Source organism: Hylaeus volcanicus, chromosome 1 (assembly GCF_026283585.1).
Source record: "Hylaeus volcanicus isolate JK05 chromosome 1, UHH_iyHylVolc1.0_haploid, whole genome shotgun sequence".
NCBI lineage: Eukaryota > Metazoa > Arthropoda > Insecta > Hymenoptera > Colletidae > Hylaeus > Hylaeus volcanicus.
This window is the reverse complement of record NC_071976.1, coordinates 2,986,158-3,004,670: the sequence shown is the minus strand read 5'-3', so window position 1 is coordinate 3,004,670 and position 18,513 is coordinate 2,986,158. Positions and strand designations below refer to the sequence as shown.

Sequence of the window (18,513 nt, the reverse complement as noted above, 5' to 3'; positions counted from 1 at the left end):
ATTTACGCCTACACGTTTCACGCATTCTTCCTTGTTGAATTTATCTATCTGACCTGGTTCGAGTTTAGCCTTACACTGAAATATTTCGCCAATGAAAGAAGGTCACCAAGACGACTGCAAAAAAAACCGTGCAATCAGATTAAACCGAGTCGGGCATTGAAAGCCACCTCCACGATTATCTCTTATCTCTTCATTAAAGAAGCAGAGGTCTGTTTGCGTATTTCATCGGAATAACGAAAGATCGAAAGGTGGAGGAATCAAACGACGTGGTGAGGGTAGCTTCTCGGTGATCAATTGATTTTATTTTAATTTTCGCTCGGTATTGTTTCAATTCCAGAGCGAAATTACATCGTAAATTACTCCAATATTATTTCTGCCCATCTCTGATTCAACAACCACGCTTCGAACTGTAAACAATGACGAATATCGACCGAAGCGCCGAATAAAAGGAATCGGTAATAGGGAAGTACATCGAGTCGAAGGAAAAGCAAGAGATTAAGCGGCGAGGTGGAAAGTTTACGTCGTCCGAAAGTAATAAAACGCGCGAGGATATTGAGACACTTAAAATAGTTTATGGATCGTATTTTTCAATGTTCCAAGGACCGACCGGTTGTTTCCGTTGATAAATATAATCAGGGTAACATCGGAGTTAAACTTGAACAACCAAGGTCTTGGTAAAAGAGACATTCGGAGGTTGTAGAAATAAGTATTACGACGAATGCTGGATTGTGTATTTAGGCTCCTGGAAATTATAGCAAGGTGATAGTTGGTAAAATGCGCATTGTTTCTCATACATACCTGTGCTTGAAATTCTTGATGGTTAGAATTAATTAAACATGCAACAGGTATCAAAGTATTACACGGTTACCATCTCATTTTATTCCTATCCTTCCTACATTATATCTACACAGTACTCTATATACTCTATGATAATAATATCATACTTGTATTTTATTACGATAACTTAATGCAGTAAAAGACTTAAGGTTTAAAAGTTTATTCGTGAATGTCTGCACGTTTACTTAATCATTTCCTTACTTCATAAATCTGCCTCGAAATCATCAAGTTTCCTTTACGACACGTGTCAAGATATTTTTACGTAATCAAAATAGATCATTCAGACATCTACCATTTGGAAGATGTTCGCGTGGACCAACACTCGCTACAGTTCGAATATTCACTGCACGTTAAGGAGACGAGAATCGTTGCCGTGAAAACCAAACAGGACGATTAGAAATTTCTTTCAGCGAACGATAGCATTTCCTCAGCCTATCCAGGTCCTCTTGATGAAGTCAGCGGCCCTCTCGCCGATCATGATGGCAGGAGCGTTCGTGTTGCCCGAGACCACCATCGGCATGACACTGGTGTCGGCCACGCGGACACCTCTGACCCCTCTGACTCTCAATTGGTTGTCTACCACTGCCATGGGATCGTCAGGTGGGCCCATCTTGCAGGAACCTGCCTGGTGATTTTCTGGCGACGTCTCGTGTTTCACTGCGCATTCCCAATAAGCGTCGCAGCCGAATTTCAGGTGTTCGCAGTTCTTCACAGGCGTGCGGTCCAATTGGAAGCCATACCTGGAAGGTGAAACGTGCGTTGGAGAACCGTGGATCGTATCGAGGAAAGCAAATTTGCATTTTAGATAAAGTAATAAAATAATTCTTGAATAGCGAGAAGCGAATATCGTCGTACCTGCTGAGTGCTCCAGTTTCTGCCAACTTGATGCTGAATTTGATACCTTCGACGAGGCCAGCCACGTCGTCAGGGTGGCTCAGATATTTCGGATAGATCAGAGGCTTGGAAAGAGGATCGTTGTTCCTCAGACGAAGGTAACCGCGACTTTTTGGGTGCAGATAGGTCGGTATTACGTATATCGTGCGATTAGCTCCCTTCGACTCGCCCACCATGCCAGTCTCCGCGCAGTCCGCCAGGTAACCGCCAAAAATTAATTGAATATCCGGATGATCCTCCTTTGGGTTCGCGTATTTCGTGTTTATCATCGCCGTCACCTCGGAGATGCCTGTTAAGTAATCCACAGAATCGGTGAAAGGTACTTTGTTTGAATTCGTAGCCGTAAGGTGATGAATAAACGCGAAATGAGAGTATGTCGTGATATTTCTGTTAATTTTATTTCTATCTGAAATAGAGAGTTAAGCGGTCGAGCCAATTGAATCTCGTTGGGTACCTTCGACGCGGAAAATTGAGAAAACTACAAAAACAGGCCCCCTCGAGCAATTTTCTGTCCTGAACCAGTTCTCCATGTTGGTATCGAACGCCTTAAGAAGAACAGATCACGAACGATCGAGCTTTGCGAAAGGGATAATACGTTCCGAACAATTAAACACCGATACGGAGAGTCATTCCCAATTCGAACGAGTAAACTCTTGTCGAAGCAAGAGAAACCTTGACAGGCGAACTCCTTAAGGTTAAAAGTTTAGTTCCACTTATGTTAAAGGAAAACAATCGCGTAATTGTCGAATGGTATTTCAAACTTGGTCGTTACTCCTGAAAATGTATAGAAGAAATAGCATGATTTATTCTTAATAATTATTTATATATTCGCAAATATGGAAACATTTCTTCAAATTCTCTGAAGTCGCAAGAACTCCACAACTTTGTTCGTCTCTCTCCAATCTATCGATCAAGTGAAATACTTGATTATACCATCCACCGTAACCTGGAGCTCCATCGTTCACGGAAATTGCAGCCGCTTGATTAGAATCCTGTAAAAAGACTTCCAGCGCCGATCGCGCGCGACTTCAGCCATCGAAAACGATCGCCAACGTGCGCGATGGTTGTTACGCTCGTAAACAAATACAGGAACTGTTGGTTAATGGAGTTACGAATCAAACGTTAATTGGTCCAATTCTGCAACGAGGTGCACGGTTGATGTTGGTCTCTCGAGAAACGCCGCTCAGGATAATTGATCCGTCGAGGCAGGCTGGCGTTGGCAGCTGGTAGAACATGGGGTGTTTACGTTTTCTTTTTTCCTTATTAAAATCTAAACACTTTCAACTCATTCTCCAACGGTATACTCCAGGTCTAGGCATTCTTCGCATTTAAATAAATGTTTAATTGCTACGTGGACTTTTAAACGCCCTCTGTACTAGGCTTCTCTAGGTCGATAGATGGAATTTCTGTAGCTGTCGTCCACCTTTAGCGAGTCGCATCTTGTTGTCTAACATTGTTGTTCCTTTTACGTTACGTGTCCTCTAGCTTCGATACTGCTTCTAAGAACGTCTTGAAAGCATTTGTCCTCGATCGATATCACTAAAAATCACTGTTTATTTGTGCGTTAAAATTCGAACGAACTCTCCGGCCAACCAAATACCGAGATACCGAGTTCGTTTCTCTTCAGAAGTCCACAGAGTGGTTGTTTAAATAATTTTCCAGAAGCATGATACCACAGGGTGGGTGTTACTGCTACGGAACCCCTTGGTGACCGATTTCTATGTCGACATCGGTTCCAATGACGGTAAACAGGCCGATCCGATCACGATTGCGACACCGTCGATCGGCAAACACGAACCAGGATCATTGTGCAACGCGCTTTCACTGGATAACTGCATAGGGGTTCCTCGAAGCGGTGGTTTCGGATGCAACTTGCACGATCGGACGAGTTTGCCCTTTCCGCATCGTTACCCGTCGCGCCTTTTCGAACGACGCCTCGTGGTTAGGTCGCTTTCGCCTGCGACTCGCTAGGGAATGTTCCCAGCTCTAAATCTGTTAAACATTTGTAACATTCCTGGCGTCTGTAACGCGTCTACATCGAATCGGCGACACTGTAAAATCTGAAGCATGCGGATTAAGGGGGAATACCGCTGTGATGGATTAACAAAATTAAAAACTGGCAAGGGCAACGAAGGCGATGCTGAAGACGAACTATAGCTCTGGAATTGATGACATCTAATAAAATAATAAACTGTAATTATTTATATACACAATATGTTATACAGATCCCTGAGCTCGACTCTTAATCGAAGATGTCAGGAAGGAACTGTGTCGCGCAGGGTTAATTTAAATTTACTTTCATACGTTTAATTTGAAAGTATTGCACAAAAATAATAATTTGACCGTTCAATCGTATATACGTCTCGTCGGTCAGTCGCTATACACTGGTTCGCGAATACAATTTTGCCCATTTCTACAGCTTGGTAAACGTGTCTGTCCATTACCGACCGTTTCTACTTGCGCTAGCTTCACTTGACGTTGATGGCGATATACAGTTTCTGTCCTTCTGATTTTCTAACTAGTGAACCAACTTTACGTGTCTTATTTTAATCTTGTCAAGCACGGTGTCGAACCTCTAATTGATAAACGAACTTAATCAACGGCATACCTGTGCCAGACATCAGGCCATCCCTGAAGAGCAGGTACTCCATCGCAGTGGCCCAATTGAGGGGTGCTGTGTCGGTGTCGTTGATGGTGAAGACCAATGTATAAGCGACGTGATTATGCAGGTTTCTGCCAACACCTGGCAGATCGTGAACGACAGGAACCCCAACGGCACTCAAATCTCCGCGTGGTCCTATGCCGCTGTTCAGGAGTACTTGTGGCGAGTTCACAGCGCCTTAAATATCAGAAAAGTAAGTGAATTGTGTAACTGCCCTGAAGCCTAAAGAAACGTGAAGAATTCTGGTTTGAAAGTAATTCACTGATCATGCAGTGCACTCAATTTCCACTGGAAAAAAGGTTTATCGAAAGTACAAGTTTCTATCAAATATTGACCCCCTCAAAATTGGAGTTAATTGGATCGCCCATTGAAAAGACTGAATAGCCTCAGGTGAAAAGAAGTTTGTATAAAAGTTGACATTGAATTCGATCGGAAGCGAGCAATATTTTCGACAGGATGCGACCACCGACCATAACTCGAACAAAGGAACGCGTGGATCGAATGAAATGATCGAAATGAAATCATGGGGATTTATGGGTGGAACAAAAGTCCAAACGCGAACGGCCTTGCAGCTGGTGTTGTTCTTTATAGTATAATTACACGCTAGCCCTCTATAAGAGTCATCAACGTCACATCAAACGACCGTGTCCCCTTCCGTTGCAATCTTTGCGTCCTTTGTGCCATCGAAGGACGCGCAATTTCTATCATTCGCGTGAGAATCGATGTCTGATCGTCGATAGGATTCAATCAACGAAATTGTACCGAAACAAAGATATTTCAGAGACGATTCTTCAAGGTTGTCAATGATCTCGACGATTAAACTAAGGATGGGCTTTGAACTTTTGAAAATAGTGAAACCATGTTATACGAATAATCGAAACTTTAATCTCTCTTTTAATATCGCAGATTGCGCTCTGACACGTGGTAACATAATCCAGGCGGAGAAGAATTCTTTTTCGCGAAGTGTTTACCTTCCGCTCGATGCAATCCCGCGGTTACAGTTTACCCGCTTAAGGGCCGCGTGGAAAATTGTGTTTCCATGTATGATTATCGAGATTCGAAATTGGAATGCAATCAGAGAACTGCAAACCGTGGAAGCTGCGCGGTACGCTGGTAATGAGTTTGTTGTTTGAGCAGTGGATCTGGCGAGTGAAACGCATTCCTTTCGTGCATTACCTTTTCTAATTCCAGCAAATGCTCGTCTGACAGCTGCCCGAGCCGTTAAGGAGGCAGTATTGATCGAAAACGTGAATTAATGTAAATTAATTGGTATAAAAAGAAGTAGCAATGGTACTGGTCTTACAAGCTACCATTTGTATCGACTCTCGGTACAGAAAAAATAATTTACAACATAACTTAACACTTCTAGAAACGGAATACACTTTGAGTAGATTTATAAAGTCAGGAATTGACGTTTGTTTATTTAATTTGTAAATCTCGTTTCTTTGCAATGTCAATCCGTTCCTGTTCTACGTTCACTAAGTGACTTATAGACAAGAAAAGTAAGAAGTAAAGTTTCCTGGTCGGTGAATAAGTAAGGTTAATCGATCGAGAGTAATTACCTCCGCTTACGACGACTTCCTTGGCCACGGAAACGCGATGAGTCTTATCGTCGTGGACGAACTCCACGCCGACAGCTCTTTTGTTGTTGTCGAAAAGGATCCTGGTGGCCGTGGAGTTCAGCATTATATGGAGATTCGGGCGATTCCTGGCAGGACGCAGGAATGCCCTGGCTGTAGACAGTCGGGAACCGTTTCTCGAGGTCGTCTGCGCTATTGCGAATCCAGTGTGAGTTCGACCATTCAGATCCACGGTGCCGTATCCTGCGAACAGTTTCAGACAATGGAACATTCATCTTAGAGGTTACTAGCAATTTTGGACAACTGGTTTATTTATGAAAAGATCCTCGACTTCGTTTGCCTCGAGATCGTGGATGTAAACAGTCACAGAATTGTGTTAGTTTAATTTCCAAACTGAAATTCTTGGAAAGACACGATATATTTCCAGGCACAAGGAAAGAGTCTTACGGACAATTTGCATTACAATTGATCCCGTTGAATATGTTATTTACGGTTCGTCCCACATCAGAGTTTTGTTCAGATAACGGGACAGGTATGCTAATCGTGTTCAACCGGATTAAGTGATCCTCTGTCTCGACACTCCGGGTACGATTTTAACGTGACAAAAATAATTGCACGACGGAATGATACGATAAATTTAACGTTCGTTATCCGTGTACAAGTTGGGTTTATAATGTATACGTTGACAGTAAAACACACCGAAAAGTCGCGTATTACATAAATCCGCTGAAATGAATTCTCGACTATATCAGGATTACCCCATTTGCACGGTACTGCAGCTTTTGACCTCGAGTTTCTGAAAACATTACTGCTTTGACGAGTTAATAAAAAGGAAAGTGTCCGTTACATAAAAACACCACGCACCCGGGACCATTTTCAACTCTGAATACCTCGAGCCATGTAAAAAATGTTCTTTATTACTCAGTAAAAAAAGAATTCAGGCCAGAGAAGGTTCATTCATCATGATTTATGTACGTTATCAGCCTTGCATACTCCCGGTCGAGCTTTTGTGCGAGAAACGTAATTAATTTCCCTTTGCAGCATGCGTCGGTTATAAATCGTGACAAGGTTACACGCGATCATCGATTATCGAGTTCCATCTGCCGCTGGATAATTCGACAATGATGAAAAGTTACCGGTATGAACGGTGGCATATGGCGCAATTACGGTAGTAGCCGGGCTGACGTAATAACTTTTTCGATGGACTCCCCAAACAGGTCGTTAGACTCATGGGAACGATACTACGGAATAAAGAGGAAACGAGTTACTCGTTATCGCGTAATAACAGGTTTCGGGACGACTCGCTTTAAGTAGACTACGGATCTATTACCATCTCGTTCGTTTTAATCGACTTCGAAAAAAGGAGGAGGTTGTTCGGGGTCTCTTAGTGTTTTGTTTAAAGGGGGACATATCTTAGTTGAATAATACGACTGTACGTAAAGCTACGCAAGGATATGACCGCACTATGCAATTTAAATTGCAACGTCCACGATTTAATCTTGATGCTTGTGTCACACCTGTTCATATACCTGATGTGTTTAACACTAAACTATTCCTAATGTGATGAAGCAAATGACAAGTCTTAAAGACACATTTTAGAATTGATTGCAAAAATATTTGACATGGAAATAAATTGAATAATACATGAACCAATTGTATATAACATATGTCGTATATAAGAGCTGTTATAAAACGTTGTATATAAAAGTTTGAAAACGGTCATTCGACCAGTCGAGGTAGGTTTAGTGTTAATGCATAGTTATGAGTGAGGAATGAAAATCGCCTACATATGCTAGACGGATTTTGCTCGACTCCCTTTAGGTAATACAACTTTGTCGTAATTTTCATGAGAAGAATGTTGACTTCACTTTAAACAGATAGAAATCGCAGCTCGACAAGTTTAGTAAGATGCCAGAGTGGTCGGTGGATGCAGAGGGGATCATGCTAGGCGATTAAACTGTCGTCTAGTCTCATAGGCTAGCTTATCGCGTACTATACTGCTTCGAGGAAATAAGTATATCGCAGGAAAGGAACCCTCTTCGAGCCCGTAGATCCTACTTAGAGGCTATCCTCTATTCCCAAACGTAATTAAAGGATTTTCGTTTCATTCGGGCGTATCGAATAAAAGAGGAATAAGGTGCACTCACCGAGTTCCTTTCCAGCTTCGAGGATGGCGTAACTCAGAGGTGGATGGTATGGAAACTGCGTGACCGTGAGAGGTCCACCGACACCATGATAACCGTAATCCATAGTGTTCGGTTGAAGATTATCCTCGCTCCTAATGAAAAATGGAAGGACATCTTGATAAGACCAGCCCACGTTTCCAAGCCTGGCCCAGTCATCGTAATCCTTTCTCGAGCCCCGCATATATGTCATTCCATTCATGACGCTGGTTCCTCCCAGCACCTGAACAATTTCATTAAACGTACCTGAAATTAACTGATTACCCTGCGTTTTATTAAAAATTCAGTTCCTAAGGTTCCTGTTGGAAATTTCTGCCTATGTCTTGCCTGTCATTTTTCCTAAATTAACATTTCACGTTACCTTCCCCCTGGGCCAATAACATCTCCTGTCCTCCTTGTTCAGGCACGCCCCTTCCTCGCTCTCGGTATTGTATTGCCAATCGATATTAGTTCCAATGAAATTGAAGAAAAACGACGGTATCTGTGTCCCAGTTGGCTCGTCCAACCCAGCTTCCAGCAGCAACACCGAGAATCTTGGTTCCTCCGACAGTCTAGCCGCCACGGTTGCTCCGGCACTCCCCCCTCCTATCACCACGAAGTCGTACCTAAACGCAAACGTCCATTATGGTTATTACAGGCTCGAAGTTCGACCCTCCAGGCTCTCGTGTTGTTTCTATCGGTTCCACGAGCCTGACATCATCCATATTAGGTCGATCGAGTGATTGATAGTACTCGCGGAGGCTCGAGTGACATGCCACTCGTTCGTCTGTACACTGGGTGTCGATGCTGAGGTCATTAGTGTCAGGTGTCAAGGGGTACCGTATCGCTTTCACTTAGTTGCAAGTCTACCATAACACAATTTGATTTATTACGAGACTGTTTACTTTAAAATTTATGTAACAAAAGGAAATCTTCGAAGAGGCGCGTTTGAAACTTGCCACCTACGCAACCGAGTTACACCTTGTCCCAGAACCACAGGTGTTGCGAGTTGGACAAATAAAGAACACGTGTTTTCCAGGTTCGGTTACGCAAACCTTTCAAAGTCAAGTTTTCCACTGGCCCTAATCACAGTTCCACATTCTTGGCTCTGCACCCGACGAAAGGTGAGCCGTTACCATTGACCAAGATCGCGTTGACGTTTCACTTTCCCCGCGAGGACTTTATCGATGTATTAGGTAGTCCCTTGACGTGAAAAATCGCGTTACGACGTCTGTGACGCGACATTACCGCGTGTTGCGAATTAGAAACTGGGTTAAAGGAACGAGAGCCTCGGCTAGGGGCAGAGTCAAGCGAAAGGTGGATTTCTAAGCAGTTGGGGACGCTCGCATGAAGTGGTAATGGTATTTTGAATGCCACCAGGCGCATGCACTGCGCTGTGAAACGTATACTTGGCTCGCCGAGGGACGACGGCTTACTCCTGCGTGCTGAAATATGAATCTGAACAGCGAATGTTTATTATTGCTACTTGCTTGATGCTTAAAATTCGGTCGTGATATATAGTATAACAAATTTTAATTGTTTAATTCATGCATCAATGCGTGCCTCCAATTTTCAGTAGAATTCACAGTCATTGCACCGGCATTATTTATTTTCTGCTTTCCAAGGGCCACGTTCTTCATCAATTTAACTCCCCTGCTTCAACTCGAACTATTACCATTTGGCCAACTTAGCTTTCGTAATCGTAAATGATTGGTTGTTCCAGGCACTGAGTAGTCATCGAGTCGCTACTCTCATTTAAGCATCGCAGAACTGTTTCAGCTGTTGCCATTACCGTCTGAATAAGTAATGACTTCATCGGAGCACCATTGGGCAATTTGTCATTCCTTCGTCGGTGTATTATTCATAATAACTCTGGCCCCGTATTAATTTCAGCGTTTTATCTATCGCGAGTCAGCCTTGACTGATTCAAGCTTTGATTAGAAACGAGACTGTTCGAAGGGCCAGCTATCCAAAGCGAAACGAAACCAGTTTGTCCTGGCGGAACGAGATTCGAATTACGCGTGTTAATTACCCGCGAATTCACCTTCTCTTCTCGCACGCAACACTTTGCAAGTTTATTTCAATAACATATCAACAAAGTCGCGCGAAACGAGTTGCAATTAGTTGGCGGAAAGAATTGATTCGAAGTGGGAAGAGTCCAAGCTGCTACCTCGTTCTCGCCGTTTTAATCGCCTCGAAGGTGTTATTAGAAGCACAGTGCGATTTTCATTGTTCCTAATTATATGGGCAGTTTGCGGGTAACTGATTTTTAACAAGTTTCAATTTTAAATTGCAGCAGAAGCTCGATAATTGCGGTAATACGAGACCGAAAATTCCTGTAATTATCTGAGTAACAAATTCATGTAATTATAGAGGTACCTGGCGCACGAGGAGAAGCGCTACTTACAAACTGTTGCTTCTACCTCCTGCTACACTCCTTGCTGAGTAACCATCACTTGTCGATTTAATGAACGAGGTAGAACCCAATAAACGAGGTAGGTACGCAAGTATCGAGATTTTAGTACGTCGCGAATTAGTAGCCCCTTTGCTTGTATTTTTACCTTTTATTTTAAGTTTTCACGAACGGTTCCACTGTGGAATTTTTTTATAGAACCAGGACATGTTTAGAAGGTGTTAATCATTCAAAGAAAACGATTTAACGTCGATGCATACGAAGCGATTGGCGTATCGCCCAAGAAATCTGTTCCTCGCCGCCATCAGTGATCGCATCCTGAATGCTAGACTAAGTGTGACGCAAAAAAAAAGCAGTTCAATGAAACAATACGAACGCGTACACGTTACCGTGTTACGCTATGCGAGGTAATAATAATGGCCGCAGAAACAGGTGAATCGAGAATGCAAAACACAAAAGCAGAAAAGCATTCGAATCGAAATTACGAAATCGTTCTTTGTTCGATGGCGTAATCGTCGCACTCGTCGATGTCAGCCAATTTATCGTTTATTTTAGAGGACCGAAATCACGGTCGAAAACACGTTATCGATAAATGTGAAACATGCAGAGATCGTAACGAGTTTTCATAGTCTCGCACCATTTTCACGCGCCATTTAATTCGACTCGCAGACCTAATTGGCGTCGATACACTTTCCATTCGATTGCCGATACTTCGTAATTCACATTTTTCGCACTGGTACAGAAGCAACTATGACGACAATCCTCGTGGCACCCTCCTTCTAACGATTACACACGTTTTCGACGGAGGTTGTCGACGTTCTCTCTGAAATCTTCTCTCTTGTTCAATTTTCCCGATTTTCATTTTTCGTTTTTCAGGCAGCTTTTGCCGAGGTTCGGCTGGTTGCTTCAACCTGCATCCGGCATAAGTGCAAGCGCAGATGCATCGGGCCAGATGTGATGCAACGTGAGAGAATCATCGGAACAATGGCCCCGGGCTATTACGCGTAGATGCACGTACGCAACAATTTCACGGATAGCCGTGCATGGATGCTCACTTCCGAGTGAGACAACACTGAGTTTCTACGGCATTACGTGAACCGTGTCCGCGACAATTAAGACTGTCTTTTAGATCCACCATAGTTCAACGGGTCGTGAAACGCTCTGGAACGCGGTGCTCCTCGAGGAAGTTTACTGGTAGCCGTCGGAGATTCTTCCGGACTTTTTAATACGCTCTAATAGTTTGTCGAGCCGCCCCTCTCCCTCCAGCGAAATGAAGGAAGAATATGCGAATTACACAGACAACAGGAATCTATATTATGTGGATTACACGGGAAAGAGGAGCCGCGTTACGTGGATTATATGGAAAAGAGAAAGGACGAAGGCATCTTGGAAATTTCACCGAGTCTCCCTTTTGCCATAAGTTGATTGTTAAAATGACGACGCAGTATCAGTGTCGATTTTCAGTGTCTTCTTTCAGTATCTCTACCCCAAAACGAATAAACGTCCACCCGAGACAACTTTTCCAATTTTAAATCTACGAAACCTTGTCGTAGACCTCGGCAAGGTGAGCGACCCTGATACTGCTCCCGATTTCTGAGAAACCTCGGTTCCACACGCACGTGTGTGCTTCGAAAGGCGTTCAATTAACTCTGTATTCGGGCTGGACGAACGAAACGAGTTTCTCGATTGTCAAATCGCCTTTATCGGAAGGAGTTTGTCATTTCGGCCGACCGTGAACTGTATTTAGCCTGCTGCGCGGTCGACCTTCGGATATTTTAATTACCTGGAATTGACAGTGTTGGGCGGCAGGGGCCTGTTGCAAGGATCCTCGAGGTCGCATTGACTCCGCAGGAACACCTCGAGGAGGCCCATGAAGAGCATGAAGGACTGACCCCCGCATGTCGATGCCAGAGTCGGTCCAGTCGACGGCGACAGTGGACAGTTGCAGCTCATCTGAAATGTTCGTCAACGTTTTAGACGTTAATAAATGAATACTCTTCGTTGATCTATATTTTACTAAAATAACGACCCAATCGGAAGCTGTACAAAGAATTTGTTTTATTTTTCGCGAGATATCCTCGCTGAAAGTGGAATCGTGTTGCCGCAGGAAACGTTTTCACTCGCGAGCAGTAATAAACAACTCTGTGCAACACTTAGGACACGTGCCAGCACACCGTAACACGGGAGATGAGATTGTTCAATTTCAACGGAAATTGGATTCATTCGTCGTATCGCTGCGAAATTCAGGAGTACCTCGTTTAACGAAGACTGGTCGGCTTCCCAATCATCCATATGTATAAACATGATAATTGCGATGCAATATTATTCGTTGCGAAGCATTATTTGAGACAGTTACGAGAGGACAAAAATTAAGAAGCTGCTAATGTTATTATTAGAGTTGCTTCTTGAGCTCGATAATTCCTAACGTATCTTAAATAGTTAGCGAAAAGTATAAACAGTTTCTGTAGGACCACGCGAAATTTGGAATGGATAAAACTGTGAACCTAGTATCGAAGACTGTTACGTTTCGTATTTGCCATAGTTGGTCCAGTGGCATGGGAATCCAAACGATAAGCAAAGGAAACGCGGCAGTTTTTCCGTGGGAGAAATGCCTTAAAGGTGTCCAATTACCGGTACTTTTATCTTAATTACGTTGAACGGAGGATTCGCAATTCGAGTCGAAGGAAAAACGGCGAGAGAGCCACGTCACGTAGTCGCGTAATCGCGATCGACGCAACCAATCAGCGACGAGGATAGCGACGATCCTCCGCTTGTTCTCCGGTTGATTTTCAGATCACGGGAACAGGCGAGGACTCTTCGACGAGTTCACGAGACGCAGTGAATCGAGTCGAGCTTTCTATCGCGATCAGGGGGCCTCTGGTACCCCTGTAACCGTCGCAATCCTCCAATGGTGCTATACTTTTTTTTTTTACACGCCGCGGTTTCCTCTTCCTAGAGCCTCATTGTCGCGGACTTGGCGCTACGCATCAGTGGTTCCTAGTCCTAGCCTTTTCAAACTCTCTTCTTGGTCTTTTCAGTCCCCGGCGTGACGTAATTTACAGGGAGGCTCTCCTGGCATCACTTTCAATCGCGAATAATTCATGAAGCGGTAGATAAAAACATTGAGAAACTGCTTCATTTCATCGATGACTTTCGAATAACCATAAATTGGATAATAGACCTAGGTCGTAATTGCACTTTCGGAGTCTTGGAACTTTTTAGAAGATTTTGGAAGATTTTCATTTTCATTTCTATTTCGTGGAGAAAACTTGATGACACCAGATATCGCTACATGCTATTATTTTACGTACCTATACTCTAGCTTCATGTTCGTTAATTCTTCGTTCATATCTATGCATTCATATTTACCTGGCGCGAATAATGTGCATACATTTTGCGTATCCGAAGTGCACGGACACGCGCAGTCTACTTATAACTCAGCATTCAAATATCACGGATGATATCACGGATGATATCGCGTCATCCTGAAAGTAAGATTACGACGTAACGTTGCGAATAGGATAATGACCATCGACTCGTAGCATCGCTATGAATCGATTACCGTTACGCGTATGTACGCTCGTATTTTTTTTTTTTTTTGTACCTCAACTAGACAAAAACATGACACTGTCACCGTTCATTAGACATGGTAAAAAGACCCGTGCGTAAAAGGATATTCATACGGTGTGAACGAACAAAGATCTCGCGCGCACACCTTCGACACCGTTACGTTCACTGACCGAGAACCATACTTCTCGACATCAATTACGAAAGTCACGCACTTTTGCTGATTCTTGTTTTCTTTTTCTTTTTTTTTTTGCAGCATTTTTCCTCTTTTTTCCGCCGAGACTTTTACAAGCGACAAGTTAAATGCAGCTGGCGACACGTGTCTCGCCGGGACAACGAGCGTGTCGAAATCCGCAGGGGAATAAATTTTCATGTCCTCGACCGAGAATCGACGTATCAGAATGCGACGGTTGGGTCTAGAATGTACGGTTGTCACGGCGAAAGACATTTCTGCCATTGTTGCATTCTTCTATTGTATTCCTTCTTCACTTTTTCCAATCTGTCGATGAATCGACAGCGAATCGTTACAGCGAGATGTTTCGTTGATCACATTCGACAAGCTTCGACTATCTTGTGATAAGAATCGTTTCGCGTCAGCGTTGGATAACTCCAAGTTTCGATTGAATCCTAAAATTGTCGGCGGTCCTATTCGATGCATCCGAAAGAAATTCATTTAACGAAAATTGACTAACAATGAAGGCTTCTTTCGACAACAGACTTTCTTTGCAGACGCCGCAAACGTGACTTCCTTTTCTTTCCAGTTGAGGTCTCCTTGCACGCGTGCGGATTGAGAAATTACCTGCTATATAGATTTACAATCGAGCTCTATCGCGTGCAATTTTCAAACGTGTCACGCGTTCCGTTCCCTGTGTCGCCATATTTCATTCTACCAGAGGATACGTGGATTTGTCACAAGACGTCAAACGTTTGCCTCCAGGGTGAACGTGGTGACATTATTCAGGAAATAACAGGAACCCGTGTTTGTTTCCACATAAACATGTTTGGAAATAATTTTCAAATCTTGACAACTCTTAGGTCCTCTGAAAATTTTACAATTTAACAATTTGATAAAGAAACATTCGGGGATGAGTAGCAGATAAGAAAATCACGAATGGATGTTATTCAGGAAAAGTTACTGATTTATCGGCGAGAGTCCTCGTCGCATGATGATGCACGCGGCTCTCTACATTCATTCGGCTTCGTTAAACTTGCTATTCGCAAGCCGTGGTGATATCTCGTCCCGATTGCTGCAACTTGCATTTCGATGCTCTGTCCGGGATGAAATACTACTTCGCAGGTTTATAAACTAGCTTCCATAGTGAAACTCCATACACGCAATTTCCGCGAGTTTGGCGAAATTTACGACGGACGTGACGAGGCGAAGAATTAAATAACGAGTAACACAGAAAATGTCGAAGCTGAGAAAAGAAGTGCGGCGCTTATAGAACAGACGACCTGAAATTCGATCATTTTTCCAGTCCGTGCGACACTTAGAGAAATAGGTACGCGAAATTAAAATCTCTGTACCCAACAAATTATTCGAAAGTTGTCACTGGCTCCGGTCGGTCGTGTTGCTCGTTAGAGGTAATTATTGCTCGCAAGTGGCTACAACTATCGCGCAATTAAAATCACCATCTACTTATCGAGCCTTGCAACGTTTTACACTTCATCCGCACAGGCACACGAACGTCAATCAATATTTATATAACTCGTGTTACGCATTCCGAGCAACTGCATACTGTATTTTTTGTTGTTATTTTATTTTCTTATGGATTTCTATAAAAAAAACAAGCCACTTGGTATCCCTTGGATTCGCTAGTGTAAATTGGCCGTTAATTTTGCAAGCTCGGGGAGAGAATGTAAGACAAGTAGTACGATGACCTGGTGGGAATATTTCAAGGGAAAGGTGGAATGATTCCGCGAGTCTTAATGCCAAGGTATGCCGTGGCACAACCAATGATAGTGAATCAAACAGCGTAACGCGATACGCGAACAAAAACTGGCGCAACTCTTTGCCTTTATCGGGAGAGATCTTCACGAATTTTTTTTCCCCTTCGATCAATTAATTCCGCCGACTTGGCTGTCAATTAACGTTCACTCGAGCGAGCAGCCTGGACCAGTTAGGAGACAAAGAAACAGTGATATTGTTCTTTTTGCTTTTATAACAAGTTTAGAGCCTCGGTTCATCGCATTCGAGTAGGGGTTGCATACGAAATTAAATAAAATAAAATTTTCGAAACCTGGCTGACCATCGCCACCTTTGAATCGGAATTAAATCGCACCGAAAGCGCTGTATTATAAGAAAAATTGATAAAGATGGCAATTTCCAGCTCGAGCGCCAGACGGTCCTCTTAATGATAGTCCTGTAATTTTCGCAGGAAGATACTGAGATAACGCGAGCATTGTGTTAATTGCCAGCGCTCGTTCGATGCTGTAAAGCTGTCAAAACCGCGCGCCACGTTAATTGTAATGCCAGTGTCGGCGTTGTTATGCTGTCAAGCGGTGAATTGAGAACTTTCCCACTTGGTTTACGTTCCGTGGAGACGATGACAGCTCTGACGCTCTCTTGTTTGTGTAACCCTAATTTTCTGGGGAGTCCTGACGTCAAAACCATTTGCAAACTTCTCTGATGTGATTCCGAGGGACCGGAATAATCAGAATTTTATGTTAATATTGTATGGGTGTATCTAGACTAGCGCGATTAATTCTGTATGACATAAACGCGGTTGCTATGATGAGAAATTGCCAGCAAAGTATCTACATATTATGTGGGTCTATGGGAAAGCGCTGTCGTTTCTCTCGTTCATTCTTCACGGTGATGTAACGCGAACAAATAATGAGATCAATTTGTAATGTAATGTCGATTTCTTTACAGACCGTGTGCCATTTTTTAGACCCATTTACCAGGCTCTATTGAGAATACCTCGAACGAAATAAACATTTGTTGGTTCTAACAGATAATTTGTAACTGAAATTCTCAAGGAATTAGACGACGTTATAAAATTGAGATGAAAGAATTCTAACGATAGGTGAAGATTGCTGAATCCTGCATTTTCGAGTGTGCAAGCCACAGCCTCGGCATTATTGCACTACTCGACTTACATATTCATAGCGCTGAAAGTGAATCTCGGGATTTTAGATTGAGATCGTTGTAGGATTTCAGCGTTTGAATTGCTAATCCACCGTTTCCTAAACGGGAGAACATACTTTTCTTACTTAATTATTTTAGCAAATGTAATGCTCCACGTTCTTAGCGCGCTGTAAATAATTTCGTTTCGAGTTATTTTTTCTTCGTTATAATGCGCGCGTAATTAACTGACAATGGCAGAAGATGCACTCCAGTTTATGGTAGTATCTCATCGTGTCAGGTGTTCTTGTCCTGTTACATGTCGTTACACAATTCATGCGACTTTGTTGAATTTCCGTGCGGGGGGGTATTGTTCAACGAGAGACGTGAAAGGACGGAACTCGCTAGTCATAATTAACGCGTCTTTTGGCGTCTCGTTTTGAAGAGGAGTCCATCTTCCAGGTCGCAAAAAATTCAAACGCTCCATCAACCAAAATTTCTTTCTCCGTGAAATTTTAACAATAAGTTCAGAACACCGTTTCAGAACACCACATCATTTTTATCCATACTAAATTTCACAAGTCTATATTGTTCGCCAATTACCTATGCTGACTTTTATCCATATAAAAAGACAAGTATATAACCAAATTCATTTTTGTTTAACCCTCCTAATTAATTTGAGTAAACTGACTTTACCTAATGTTAATAATATCAGAATAATATGAGCTGGCTCGAATTTAACTAAAACATGCAATCTATTATACAGTATTCAGTGTGATAATGTAAAGCTGACTTAGCATAGGAATCTACGTCTCACTACTATCTAAACTAACTTGAATATCGTAGAATATAAAGGATTTGGTATTGTAAACAGTACAGCAAGAATAAGAAAACTTAAATGACAAAAGTAAACAATCCTTGGGACCCAAACGTCACGGTATGAAATTCATAACAGAGACTCAAAATTTATCTCGTTCTGAACACCGACACCATAATATTCCACTAAAGGGTTTCCCAAAAGAATCTTCAAGCTTTTAATTTTGAATAGACTATCAGGAATTTAAATGGATATCGTGATGCAAAATAAATCCCTGCTTTGACTCCCACGTCTAAACATCTGCGACGCTCCGAGCTGTACGCGTAACCTGCGAGACTGGCTTACCTTTAGAGGGTCGTTGTCCTTATCCTATCGAGTGAATATCGCACTTGCGACACCGAGGATCCTCGGCGTGTTTATGTTCACTGCACGCTCGAGAGGAACAGGACCGTGGTTCACGGCACCGCGATCAACAGCAGACTAAACTGGTACCATTCCCCATCGCGGTTGTAAT

The 18,513-nt window shown here is 42.8% G+C and overlaps 1 protein-coding gene across 1 annotated transcript; it reads right to left on the bottom strand.

The window, feature by feature from the left end:
* Positions 1-360: 360 nt before the first annotated feature.
* On the bottom strand, positions 361-18,496 carry LOC128878320 (glucose dehydrogenase [FAD, quinone]). The gene is made up of 8 exons (XM_054126439.1): positions 18,345-18,496; positions 12,332-12,501; positions 8,518-8,761; positions 8,121-8,379; positions 5,956-6,216; positions 4,340-4,570; positions 1,693-2,020; positions 361-1,577 (listed from the first exon to the last, which is right to left on the bottom strand). The coding sequence occupies exons 2-8, from the start codon at positions 12,499-12,501 to the stop codon at positions 1,265-1,267; spliced, it is 1,806 nt and encodes a 601-aa protein (XP_053982414.1). The 5' UTR covers positions 18,345-18,496; the 3' UTR covers positions 361-1,264.
* Between the last annotated feature and the right edge of the window lie 17 nt (positions 18,497-18,513).